The sequence below is a fragment of the Prionailurus bengalensis genome, chromosome B3 (genome assembly GCF_016509475.1).
Source record: "Prionailurus bengalensis isolate Pbe53 chromosome B3, Fcat_Pben_1.1_paternal_pri, whole genome shotgun sequence".
Classification (NCBI taxonomy): Eukaryota; Metazoa; Chordata; class Mammalia; order Carnivora; family Felidae; genus Prionailurus; species Prionailurus bengalensis.
The window spans coordinates 102,998,049-103,011,515 of NC_057355.1; the positions used below are offsets into that span (position 1 = coordinate 102,998,049).

Below are 13,467 nucleotides of genomic sequence, written 5' to 3' on the forward strand. Positions count from 1 at the left end.
CTAAGTTGTTGTATTTATGGGCACAAAATTGGTCGTACTATTGTTATTATTTTGTTATTAATAGCAGTGCTATCTCACAGAAATAGGAGTTATATATATAATTTAAAAATTTTTAGTAACCATATTTTAAATAGTAAAAAAAGGTTTAATTTTAATATTATACTGTATTAAAGTATTATAATTTTGACATGTATTCAATGTTAAAAAATGACTAAAATATTTTACATTCTTTTTTTCATACTGTCTTCAAAGTCTGGTTGCATTCTATACTTATAACACATCTCATTTTGAACTAGCCACATCTCAAGTGCTCAAAAGCCACAGATGGCTTAATGGCCACCATACTGGACAGTACATATCTATACAATCTATGGTGACAGCCCCCTTTCATTACTTGTATTAGTCATTTATGCCTTCTCTTTCTTTCTGATCAGTCACGATAAAGGTTTAAAAATGTTACTGATCTTTTCAAAGAACTAGCTTTTGGTTTTACTGACTTTCTTTACAGCTTTTGGTTGTCAATATCATTGAATTCTGTTTTTTATTTCCTTCCTTCTGCTAGTTTGGAGTTTAATCTCTTCTGTTTCTAATTTGCTAAAGCAGAAGCTTAGATAATTGATTTGAAATCTTCTTTAACATAAGTACTTAATACTACATACTTCCCTCTACCCACTACATTAGCTACATTCTACAAACTTAATAATGACTTCAAATAATAGTTTTAATAAAAAAATTGTAAAATATCAATTGACAGGATGAATCATCACATCCACAAAGTCAATACATACCAACTGAGTTTTCATCATCTTCTAAAATGTGACTTCGCTGTCTAGGACGACCTGAAGCCAGCATGAGGTCGTCATCTTCTTCCTCATCATTTATAATTCTTTTTGAAAAAGAAGGGGTCTCCACTGCATTGTCATTTAGAAAATCACCAGCATTATTTGTATCATCTCCATCAAAAAGATCACTGTAATCTTTTTCTACTCTGCTAGAGACCTTGAACAAATTAACACAAATTACAAAGATTAGTGAACTATTTAAATAAATGCAATTACTCAAAAGCCAATTCTGTAATGTGCACCTATATATTCTACCAAGTAAGTAAATTCCCTGACAAGAATTAATTAATAAATGTATTTATAAGAATTATATCTGTGGAATTATATCTATGGAATTAGTCCATATTTTAATTTTTTTTTAAACATTTATTCATTTTTGAGAGTGAGAGAGACAGAGCATGAGCAGGGGAGGGGCAAAGAGAGAGGGAGACATAGAATCCGAAGCAGGCTCCAGGCTCTGAGCTGTCAGCACAGGGTCCGACGTGGAGCTTGAACTCACAAACTGCAAGTTCATGACCTGAGCTGAAGTCGGATGCTTAACAGACTGAGCCACCCAGGCACCGCCCCCCCCCGCCCAGTCCTTATTTTAAATGCCTTATAGTATTTATGGATGGGACAGGAGTGTACAACAGACATATAAAAAAATACTGTATATACCCAAATACAAGGCAAGGTTTTACTCCTCAAAAGTCATTCTCCAGAGAAGTGACCTATAAGTTCCTACAAAGTCTCTCATCAGTCATTCATTTATTTTATTTTAAAAAAAATTTTTTAATGTTTATTTTTGAGAGAGAGAGACAGAGTGTGAGTGGGGGAGGAGCAGAGAGAGAGGGAGACACAGAATCTGAAGCAGGCTCCAGACTGTGAGCTGTCAGCACAGAGCCCGATGTAGGGCTCGAACTCACGAACTGCGAGATCATGACCTGAGCTGAAGTTGGATGCTTACTGACTGAGCCACTCAGGCACCCCATTCATTTACTTTTATTTTAAATTTATTTTGTTTTATTTTGCTTAGGTAGGATATGTTTGCTTTCAATTATCTCAGTTAAAGCTAGTTTTTTGTGGGTTTTTTTTTTTTTTGATGCTTATAAAAGTAAATGGATAGAACCAATAAAAAAATAAAGGAGGCAAGGAAATTCAACATTAATCCTTCATTCCTAGGAATATGAACATACCATTGCAAACACTAGATGTCACTGTAAATGATTTTTTAGATCACTTTATTTATTTATTTGTTAGGTAATCTCCACATCCAATGTGGGACTCAAACTCATGACCCTGGCATCAGGAGTTGCAATGCTCTACTAGACTAAGCCAGCCAGGTGCCCCATAAGATCACTTTGAAAAACAAATAGTTTCTCCACATCCTCTCCAGCATCTATAGTCTCCTGATTTGTTCATTTTAGCCACTTGGACTAGCGTGAGGTGGTATCTCAGTGTGGTTTTGATTTGTATTTCCCTGATGAGGAGTGACGTTGAGCATCTTTTCATGTACCTGTTGGCCATCTGGATGCCTTCTTTAGAGAAGTGTCTGTTCATGTCTTCTGCCTATTTCTTCACTGGATTGTTTTTCAGGTGTGGAGTTTGATGAGTTCTTTATAGATTTTGGATACTAGCCCTTCGTCCAAGGGCTAGTTCATTTGCAAATAACTTTTCCCATTCTGTCGGCTGCCTTTTAGTTTTCTTGATTGTTTTCTTTGGAGTGCAGAAGATTTTTTATCTTGATGAGGTCCCAATAGTTCATTTTTGCTTTTAATTCCCTTGCCTTTGGAGATGTGTCAATTAAGAAATTGCTGCAGCTGAGGTCAGAGAGGTTTTTTCCTGCTTTCTCCTCTAGGGTTTTGATGGTTTCCTGTCTCACATTCAGGTCCTTCATCCATTTTGAGTTTATTTTTGTGAATGGTGTAAGAAAGTGGTCTAGTTTCATTCTTCTGCATGTTGCTGTCCAGTTCTCCCAGCACCATTTGTTAAAGAGACTGTCTTTTTTCCATTGGATATTCTTTCTTGCTTTGTCAAAGATTAGTTGGCCATACATTTGTGGGTCCAATTCTGGAGTCTCTATTCTATTCCCTTGGTTGATGTGTCTGTTTTTGTGCCAATACCATTCTGTCTTGATGATTACAGCTTTGTAGTAAAGACTAAAGTATGGGATTGTGATGCCTCCCACTTTGGTTTTCTTCTTCAATATTACTTTGGCTATTTGGGGTCTTTTGTGATTCCTTACAAATTTTAGGATTGCTTGTTCTAGCTTCGAGAATGCTGGTGCAATTCTGATTGGGATTGCATTGAATGTGTAGATTGCTTTGGGTAGTATTAACATCTTAACAATATTTATTCTTCCAATCCATGAACACAGAATGTTTTTCCATTTCTTTGTATCTTCTTTAATTTCCTTCATAAGCTTTCTATAGTTTTCAGCATACAGATCTTTTACATCTTTGGTTAGGTTTACTCCTAGGTATTTTATGAAACAGGAACCCTCTTGCACTATTGGTGGGAATGCAAACTGGTGCAGCCACTCTGGAAAAGTGTGGAGATTCCTCAAGAAATTAAAAATAGATCTACCCCATGACCCAGCAATAGCACTGCTAGGAATTTACCCAAGGGATACAGGAGTGCTGATGCACAGGGGCACTTGTACCCCAATGTTTATAGCAGCACTTTCAACAATAGCCAAATTATGGGAAGAGCCTAAATGTCCATCAACTGATGAATGGATAAAGAAGTTGTGGTTTATATACACAATGGAATACTACTTGGCAATGAGAAAGAATGAAATGTGGCCTTTTGTAGCAACGTGGACGGAACTAGAGAGTGTTATGCTAAGGGAAATAAGTCCTACAGGGAAAGACGGATACCATGTTTTCACTCTTATGTGGATCCTGAGAAACTTAACAGAAGACCATGGCGGAGGGGAAGGGGGGAAAAAAAAGTTACAGAGAGGGAAGGAGGCAAACCATAAGAGACTCTTAAAAACTGAGAATAAACTGGAGCGCCTGGGTGGCTCAGTCGGTTAAGCGGCCGACTTCGGCTCAGGTCATGATCTCGCGGTCCATTGAGTTTGAGCCCCGCGTCGGGCTCTGTGCTGACAGCTCAGAGCCTGGAGCCTGTTTCAGATTGTGTCTCCCTCTCTCTGACCCTCCTCTGTTCATGCTCTGTCTCTCCCTGTCTCAAAAATAAATAAAACGTTAAAAAAAATTTTTTTTTAAATAAAAAATAAAAAAAACTGAGAATAAACTGAGGGTTGATGGCGGGTGGAGACAGGAGAAAGTGGGTGATGGGTATTGAGGAGGGCACCTTTTGGGATGAGCACTGGGTGTTGTATGGAAACCAATTTGACAATGAATTTCATATTAAAAAAAAAAAGTGAATAGTAAGCAGACACACTGTAGAGCTCACAAGTGACTCCTATAGCATGAATGAAAACTGTACAAATGTTAATTAAGACAATGAAAACTTGTGGTATAAAATTATTTTTTTACTTTTTTTTAATTTTGAGAGAGCAAGTGAGTGTGAGTGGGGGAAGGGCAGAGAGAGAGAGGGGGGTGGGGGAGAGAGAAAATCCCAAGCAGGCTCCACACTGCCAGCACAGAGCCTGATGTGAGGCTCAGTCTCACAAACTGTGAGATCAGGACCTGAGCTGAAACCAAGAGTCTGACTGAGCCATCTAGGCACCCCAAGTATGGTATAAAATTCTAATGATAGCACCATTAAGATTCAAAAGGAACTGGGGTGCCTGGGTGGCTCAGTTGGTTGAGCATCCAACTCCTGGTTTCAGCTTGGGTCATGATCTCGCAGTTCTTGAGTTTAAGCTTCGCATCAGGCTCTGTGCCGACAGCTCAGAGTCTGAAGCCTGCTTGAAATTCTGGGTTTCCCTCTCTGTCCCTCCCCCACTCACGGTCTGCCTTTCTCTCAAAAAATAAACATTAAAAAAAAATTTAAAAGGTTGAAAAGGAACTTTATCACAAATATTTTAGATTGAGTACATAAGATTGTGTTCTAGAAAACTAATGTTTAATGAAATAAGAGAACAGAAAACAAATGCTTCTTAACTCCTACATTTAGACATATGACACAATAGTGTTTCAGTTTTAATCATTATCTATTTAATCGATCCTATTAACTTCCCTATATTGGGAAAGATGAAGATTTGTTATAATTCTCAACCACCCCTACTCTCTTATATTTATGTATATCCTCCCAATATAGATAAATTCTCATTTTGGTTGGATCAATATGCAGGAATTAGATTATTATGACCATTTAAATGCTATTCCTAGTCGAATAAAGATAATAGCAACACTTATAAACTGTACTAGAGACTGTTCTAATTCTATACATAACTGATATAATCCTCACAATAAAATCCTAGGTAGTAGGCATTATTCCTATCCTCATTTTATAAATGTGGTATATGATGATCACTTTTCCCTTCTTTTACAACTTTTTTCCTGGAGTTAAAAATCTTCTCTCTCTTTAGGCCTTTTTTCTTGGATAGATTCCCCAAAGATGATTCTTCCAATCTCTTGCCTGAACAACCTAAGACTGACTGACAACGCTCTAGGAGTCAAGGTGAGAATTTTAACATTCAAGTATATACACTTTGATTTAATCCTTTTCAGTACAGTATTCCTCTTTTGCCCAGTGCCGTTCAACTGTACCCAGTGTTCTGACAAAGACCTTCTCTGTTTTACCTTTTCCAGAGATCTAATCTCCAGCATCCTGCCAGAATATACATGGCGGTGAAGGAAGGCAGTTACCTAGCTATGCACACCAATGTTGAGATGGAGACATCTACTTGTTCATTAAACCAACCCTCCTATTTTTAGCCTCACTTCTAGAAGTAACTAGTGCTACCAAATTCTGAATCATTGAGGATTCAGTCAGGCAAGCTGAACTGCATCCCAGCTTTCCCCCAACTGCAGTCTTCGGAATCAATTTTTTGACTTTTTGAGAAGCTAAACTTAGTTTCCAATCATGCTTCTGTTTTTCAGCCTCCAAAATTTTGTTACTATCACCACTTCAACTGTCTTCTTTAACTTTATCAGATTATGCATTTAAAAAGAACTATTTAGTGTAATTTTAGTGGGGGTTCCAAATATCAGGTTGTCTGAGCAGACATAAATGGATGTATTAAGTCCACGATCTTTAACTGGAACTCTAAACCAAGACTTAAGTTTGACTGGGTATATTTGCCAGGCAGGGGGAATAATGAACAAAACCAAGGACTTGTATAAAACAAGATGGCCTATTTAAAGCAATTTAGTTAGTAAGGCTGGATGGCTAAGCATTAAGAGATATAAGTATAGCTCTAAGAATTAAAGTGAATTCAGAGCTGAAAAGGTTGATAGGCTACACTAAGTTATAATTATTAACTCTAATTTTATCTATATTTACTTAAATAACAATCCCCAGAACATCAGGATACTAAAATAGTACTTCACAAAGGTATTCCTTATAAAGCCAAGGAATATTAATAGGCATTATATTGAGGGGAAAAAGTTTCTCAGTAAAATATATTTGGGAAATATTACGTTAAACAAGTTTAAACAGTTTTCTTTATGATAAATCATTAGTGAGCCTCTAATAATAATAACGAATTATAACTTTCCAAGAAAGTAATGTTTTTTGTGATGTTTTCCAAATCCATAGGACCACAAAAGACTGAAGAAACTATTCTACCACATATTACTTATTACCTTATTACTTGATGTCTTTCCATTGGGTTCACAAACATTTTCCAGGAGCCCTAGATTTCCTTCTGCATCAGTATAAGCTATTCGACCAGAAGTAGGATGCCATGCCAGGCCACAAATTGCATAACCTTTTTCATGTTTCACCCTAAAAATTAAAAAGTGAGTTCTTAAAACGCTACCAAAAAATATATAAACTATACATTTCTTTAGGAAAATTTTAGTTAGAAAACGTTAAATGATTTCTAACAAACTATTAACTATGTTCGTATTTTGACAATCTAATAATTGTAAATTTGTAATGTTTCAAAATAAAACAAACCAAAATCTAATAGGAAAAAGAAAAAAGCAAAAGAGGGGTGCCTGGCTGGTTCAGTCTGGCGGTTCAGTCAGTAAAGCATACAACTCTTGATCTTGGGGCCATGAGTTCAAGCCCCACACTGGGGTGCAGATTACTTTTAAAAATAAATAAACAAACAAATAAATAAGTTGAATCATACCTTTCCATGCAACCTTTGGTTTCCACATTCCAAACTATAATTAAACCATTAATACTCCCTGCAGCTAAATATTGCCCACAGGGAGACCAGGTTACTATATTCAGGGCCTATAGGAAAAACAATAAATAACAATTTGCATAATTTGAAAATAAACACTTATTGCCAAATTCAAATTTTTATAACCCATATTCTGTGTAACTTCTAATTAAATCAATTCACAAATGGCAAGACAGTTTGCTTATTCAACTTTCTTTTTCAATAATAATTCAACTATCACTAAGCGGTTATTACTTTGTTTACCATGAGAAAATTATGCTGGCACAATTTTAAAAGCAAAAGCTAAAAACTGTTATTATCCTAGAGAGATACAAAAGGTATCCTCTTAGCAGTCATCACCAAGATGAAGAGAACTAGTAAGTGAAATGAACAGTAACTGCTGACCTACTGGGCCTCTTGTTTCCTTACGTGCCAAATGGGTGTGTATAAGAGGAGAGAAAGAATATAGAGCAACAACCTTTCCTGCTCTAAAATTCCAGAGTCCATGATCATAAGTCTCAATAAAACTCATTTAACAATAAAGGCTAATTACTGATCATGTGAAAATAACATGTTCTAATACTATGTTAGAGTTAAATTTGACTTCTTATAAATTAAGAAATTTTCTTACCAACTTCACAAAGAGAAAGCTCAGACAAGACCTAGCAAAGACCTATCTACTGTCCAGTTACTGGCTAAATGAAGACAGGTTGAGGGACAAAAGTTAGACACATGAACAACAATCTGGCATTGTTCTCCATTTCCAACACTTAACTGTGATTATATTTAGTCCAAGTATACCTGAAATATTCCTGTTAGCTAATTCAAAGTGTCACTTATAAAACTTACCTGAGAGATGAAATTATCTGAAAGATCAAACTGATTATTCCAAGTTTCTCTTCTATATAGCTTAACAGATTTTTCCACAGGAACTGCCAGTAACTATTAGGAAAGAAAAATGATTTAAACAAAAATTTACAATAAATTAAATTTGAGAGGGAAAAAAGAGGCAAAACATTCATCAAAATAAGCCTAGAAAACATAAAAGCAAATTTGTATTTTAATTGGCAACTAAAAACTCAGAAAACTACTTAAAATTTTGATAAGCAAAGAATGAATGATCACTCTATTTGCTTGCACTGAAAACCAGAGTACTTATAGTTATGTATTTTTAATACTGCTTTTCAGGAATCTAAGCCCTTTGGATCTAAAAATTCATCTCATTTGCTAAAAGGAAAGAAATAGATCCAGAATGCTTTAAACATCTTAAAAGGAAACTTATCGACTTACATATTCTTCCAAGCAAATAGAAAAAATAAAATCAGTATATTCTATGTTTATCACAAAAAGAAAAAAGTATTATTTATGAACAGAAAAACTACGTTAATTGTATTGATTTTTAAATTAATTAATGTTTCATAAGCAAAGAAAAATAAATCCTAAATTCTACAACTATCACTTAAACGCAGAATGTAATCTTAAGAGGTCACATGATATAGGGGCATCTGGATGGCTCAGTCAGTTAGGCATCCGACTCTTGATTTCAGCCCAGGTCATGATCTCATGGTTTCGTGGGTTTGAGTCCAGTGTCTGGCTCCGCACTGATGGTATGGAGCCTGCTCAGGATTCTCTCTCTCTCTGCCCCTCCCACGAGTGTTATTCCTCTCTGTCTCTCAAAATAAATAAATAAACTTAAAAAAAAAAAAAAGTTGATGATACAAAGGACATAGATTAAATAAAGTCTCCCTCCCATCTCTAAATCCTATTTCTACTTCCCAAAGGTACACATAAGCATAGACTCTACAAGAACACATAGAGGGGTGACTTTCATTCCTGATTTCGGCTCAGGTCATGATCTCACAGTTCATGGGTTCCAGCCCCACGTCGGTCTCTGTGTTGACAGCTCGGAGCCTAGAGACTGTTTTGGATTCTGTCTCCCTCTCTCTCTGCCCCACCCTCAATTGCACTGTCTCTCTCTCTCAAAAACTAGTAAGTGTTAAAAAAATTTTTTTTTCTTAATTCCTAAGAATGGAATATATTTTTTTCTTTAAGTCTTCTTTTACTGCTCTTGATAGCAAGTTAAAATTTTTATAGCTCTTTCACATTTTTGGTAAGTTTATCCCTAGTTATTTCATCTTTTTTGATTTCACAGTAAATGCATCATTTTTTCCACACCATGTTTTCTAAATGGCTATTATTTATATATGATTGCTAGTGGTTTTGTGTATTAGTTTGTTTCCAGCTACCTTATTGAATTTTCTTATTAGTAATATTTTTCCCTCCATTGATTTCTTAAGATCTCCTTATATTCAAGCATTTCATTCTCTTTCCTCTCTTCAAGCAGGTCCTATCTTTCTACCATCAGTTACTACCTCCAAAATGTGAAATGGTAGTAGAAAGAGCAGACATAACAAGACTGTTTCCAGAGTTGTTCCATTAAATACAATGTAAAGAAGAATATGACATTAATTCATTCAAAATGTACTCTTCAGAAAAAACCTTTATGAAGTTAAAACGTTTCTTAAAACATTTCAGAATTAATTAGTTGGCTTGGGGCACTAAAACTTATAACCTACATAAAATAGCTAAAACTTAAAAAACTAATTCTACTATTCTCACATTCAAAGTTGACAAGAACTAGAAGAAATAACAAAAACAAAGGTTGAAAAATAAGAGTCACTTACCTTCCCACCTTTTGGCTGCCAAGCAAGTCTGCAGATTGATTTTGCATTTATCACATCATTGCATTTTTGTAGCAGTGGCCAACTAACAGCACATGTCTGATTTTTAAAAAAGAAATTTATTTCTCTTTACTAAATTTCTTCCAAAAAGATATGCAGAATAGAATAAATTTAATAGGTGATTTCTTCAAACTGATATATGGCTAAGAGAAAAGCAACTGAATTCACTTTCATCAAATTATGATGAAATTACTAAATTACTTTAAGTAATTCACAGGTATAAAGAGCAAAAGTCTTAAATAATTAAATTAGAGTATTTCCTGTGTAGAATAAGCGAACACACACACAAATGTACACACACACACAAAAACCCCAATACATTAAAATATTAAAGTGTCTACAAAAATAAATTTAAGAGATCTCCTAGAAAATGTTAAGGTGTCAAAGTCAACCCTTCTGAACAGTTCAAACATGAGGGGAAGAAACTGTGCCTATTGAGGAGGCATACCTGTGGGGGATATTTTTCTCATCAGCCACATGATCTCTAGAATGCCTCAGGAAGAATTAATTGTTCCCTGTGCCAATCTAGAGAGCACTTGCTTGATATCTCCTTCAAAACTTTTAACAGGTTGGTTAGAATAAGTCGTTTATGTGATTCGCCAAATAAAGTGTGGCCAATGTCTTTGTTTTTGTATCCCCAACATCAAGGTCCCTACACATGGTAGTTCATTTGTAAATATACATTGACTGAATTTTCCCCACTGATTTATAAAACCTAAAAATGAAATATAAATCTATTGCTTCCCTTGTGATTGGGTACAAAAGCAATTAGTCTTCAACACACTTTTGCGTTAGATTATCATAGGATTTGATCACAGAAACAGTATTCAATGCTACTCAAAAGAAAAAAACTAAAAAGAAAAAAAATTAATTTAGCCCAATGATATGTACACCCCATTTATGACAGAAATGAGCAAAAAGTTTTAAATTCAAGTTGACAAGTTTACCTGATCTGAAATTTGCCACACTTTGACAGATCCATCACAACTAGCTGATGCCTGCAGAAATAAAACAATAAATTTCTCTATAGTTACAACCATAATACTATATGGAAACTGGTTCAACTGATAAATCAAACAGTCTTTTTATCAACTGTGTGAAATATTCTAATTCTCTTATAATTTTAAACATACTGAAGAAAAACAAACAAACTAACAAACAAACAAAGGGGAAAAAATGATTACCAGAAAGATGTCCTTAGGATCAAAAGAAAGACTTAAAATAGGGGCATCATGTCCTCGAAATGTTTCTGTTGGCTGCAATCCATCACATCCACAACTTTGACTAGAAAATCACTGTGAACAGTAAGAGTAATGTATAACAGGTATTAATATAAATGTCAATACAAAGCCTCTCCTAAAACCTGACTCAAATATTTCAAGAGTAAATGCCGTAATTTTTTTATAGCAATTTGTAAAATTTGGCATCAAAATTTAAGGACTTACCTTTTAATTTTGCTTTGTAAAAATACCATAAACACGATTCAAGATTTCCCATTAAAATACAAATACTTTCTGGGGCTCCTGGATGGCTCAGTCATTAAGTGTCTGATTTCCACTCAGGTCACAATCTTACAGTTCGTTGAGTTTGACCCCTGGTCACGCTCTCTGCTGTCAGCTCAGAGCCCACTTCAGATCCTCTGCCTCCCTCTCTCTCTGCCCCTCTCCTGCTTGCACTCTCTTTCCCTGTCTCTCAAAATTAAATACAAACGTTAAAAAATAATAAAAATTAAAAAAAAATTAAAAATAGAAATACTTCCTAAGTGACTTCCTCAGTTACATCTTAAGCTTCTATTATTTACCAATTAATTAAAGTCATGACCATTTTTTAAAGTCTCAATAATATTTATTTATTTTTTAAAAGTTTATCCATTTATTTTGAGAGAGAAGGAAAGAGCAAGAGCGGGAAAGGGGCAGAGAGAGAGAGAAAGAATCTCAAACAGGTTCCGCATTGTCAGCATAGAGCCTCATGCAGGCCTTGAACCCACAAACCGTGAGATCATGACCTGAACCAAAATCAAGAGTCAGATGCTTAACCAACTAAGCCACCCAGGCACTCCTCAACCATATTTAAAAGTACTATGGCTTTTACTCCACCTCAGCAATTTAATTGTTTTTTTTTCCTGTGACAAATAAGCATCAAGAGAAACAACAAAAATCCTACAGTACAGTCCACATTCTACCCTAATAATTTTTGAAATTTTGTATCAAACTATCATGTTTCCCTAATCTGTTTCAGCATTTACTGAACAGGTTGTCTGCAAAGCAATGTATCTCAATTCACAAAGAGTAGGTTGTCCTCAAAAACCTTTACTGAACACTTGAATATAAAAATTAATAACAACAAAAAAAGGGCAAAGTCCTGAAAATGCTACCCTGAAACCAACACATGACCATTCTGTTCTAGTATTACTTCCTTTTCTGGTATCAAAGAGCCTCACCTAGATCCGGCAGCAATTTTTACACCATCTCCATTAAAGACCACATGGTTTGCATTTGTGGTAAAGCGAGTCAATATACCATCTGGAACTCCTTCAGGAAATGTGTGGACTTGAATAGTATTGTTAGATACTGCAGTGACCAATTTCCCATTCTAAAAGAAAAATAGAAGAAATATTACAAAAAAAAAATCCAAATCAATTGGGAGTCTCTTCACACTTAACAATCCTATTAAAAAAATCTTATAAATGTAGTTAATGTCAAGAGAAAAATCATCACTCAGTATACAACTTTCCTGAATGTCTATTAGCAAGAAAAATTTATTTACTACCTTTATATAATTTAATTCTCCCTTCACCAGCCAAATTTTTAGCCTCTGGATTTTCTTTTTTTAAAGGTGGTTCTTGGGGCTTTTTTATGTTTTTTTTTTTTTAATGTTTATTTTTGACAGAGAGAGAAAGAGACAGACAGACAGAGAGCATGAGCAGAAGAGGGGCGGAGAAAGGGAGACAGAGAATCCAAAGCAGGCTCCAGGCTCTGAGCTGTCAGCACAGAGCCCATTGCGGGGCTCAAACTCATGAACTGCAATGTCATGACTAGAACCGAAGTCAGATGTTTAACAGGCTGAGTCACCCTGGTGCCCCAGAAAGGTGGTTTTTGTTAATGTTTATTTATTTTGAGAGAGAGAGAGAGAGAGAGAGAGAGAGACAGAACGCAAGTGGGAAAGGGGTAGAGACAGAGGGACAGAGTGTCCCAAGCAGGCTCCACACTGCCAACAGAGCCCAACATGGGGCTTGATCCCACGAACTGCAAGATCATGACCTGGACGGAAATTAAGAGTCGGACCCTCAACCAAGTTGTCCAGGTGCCCCTTAAAACACTAGACAGAAAGATGGTGGAGTAGGAGGATCCTAAACAGAGTATACTTAGAATGATGAGCAATGAATAATGTATAGAATTGTTGAATTACTATATCATACACCTGAAACTAATATAACACTATACGTTAATTATACTGGAGTTAAAAATATAAATAATTTTTTTTAATAATAAAATTAAATTAGGGGTGGCTGGGTGGCTCACTTAGTTAAGCATCTGACTCTTGATTTTGACTCAGGTCATGATCTCATGGTGGTGAGAATGAGCCCCACATTGGGCTCCATACTGGGCATGGAGCCTGCTTAAGATTCTCTCTCTTCCAGGGTGCCTGGGTGGCT

At 35.6% G+C, this 13,467-nt stretch overlaps 1 protein-coding gene across 1 annotated transcript in view; it reads right to left on the minus strand.

Annotated features, from left to right (window-relative positions):
- WDHD1 (WD repeat and HMG-box DNA binding protein 1) overlaps positions 1-13,467 on the minus strand; it is a 69,602-nt gene that overhangs the window by 40,903 nt on the left and 15,232 nt on the right. Inside the window, 9 exon segments of the mRNA XM_043556206.1 lie at positions 789-999; positions 6,542-6,683; positions 7,036-7,142; positions 7,921-8,013; positions 9,756-9,851; positions 10,760-10,810; positions 10,997-11,061; positions 11,064-11,107; positions 12,253-12,404. Of these exon segments, the coding sequence (XP_043412141.1) occupies positions 789-999; positions 6,542-6,683; positions 7,036-7,142; positions 7,921-8,013; positions 9,756-9,851; positions 10,760-10,810; positions 10,997-11,061; positions 11,064-11,107; positions 12,253-12,404 (961 nt within the window).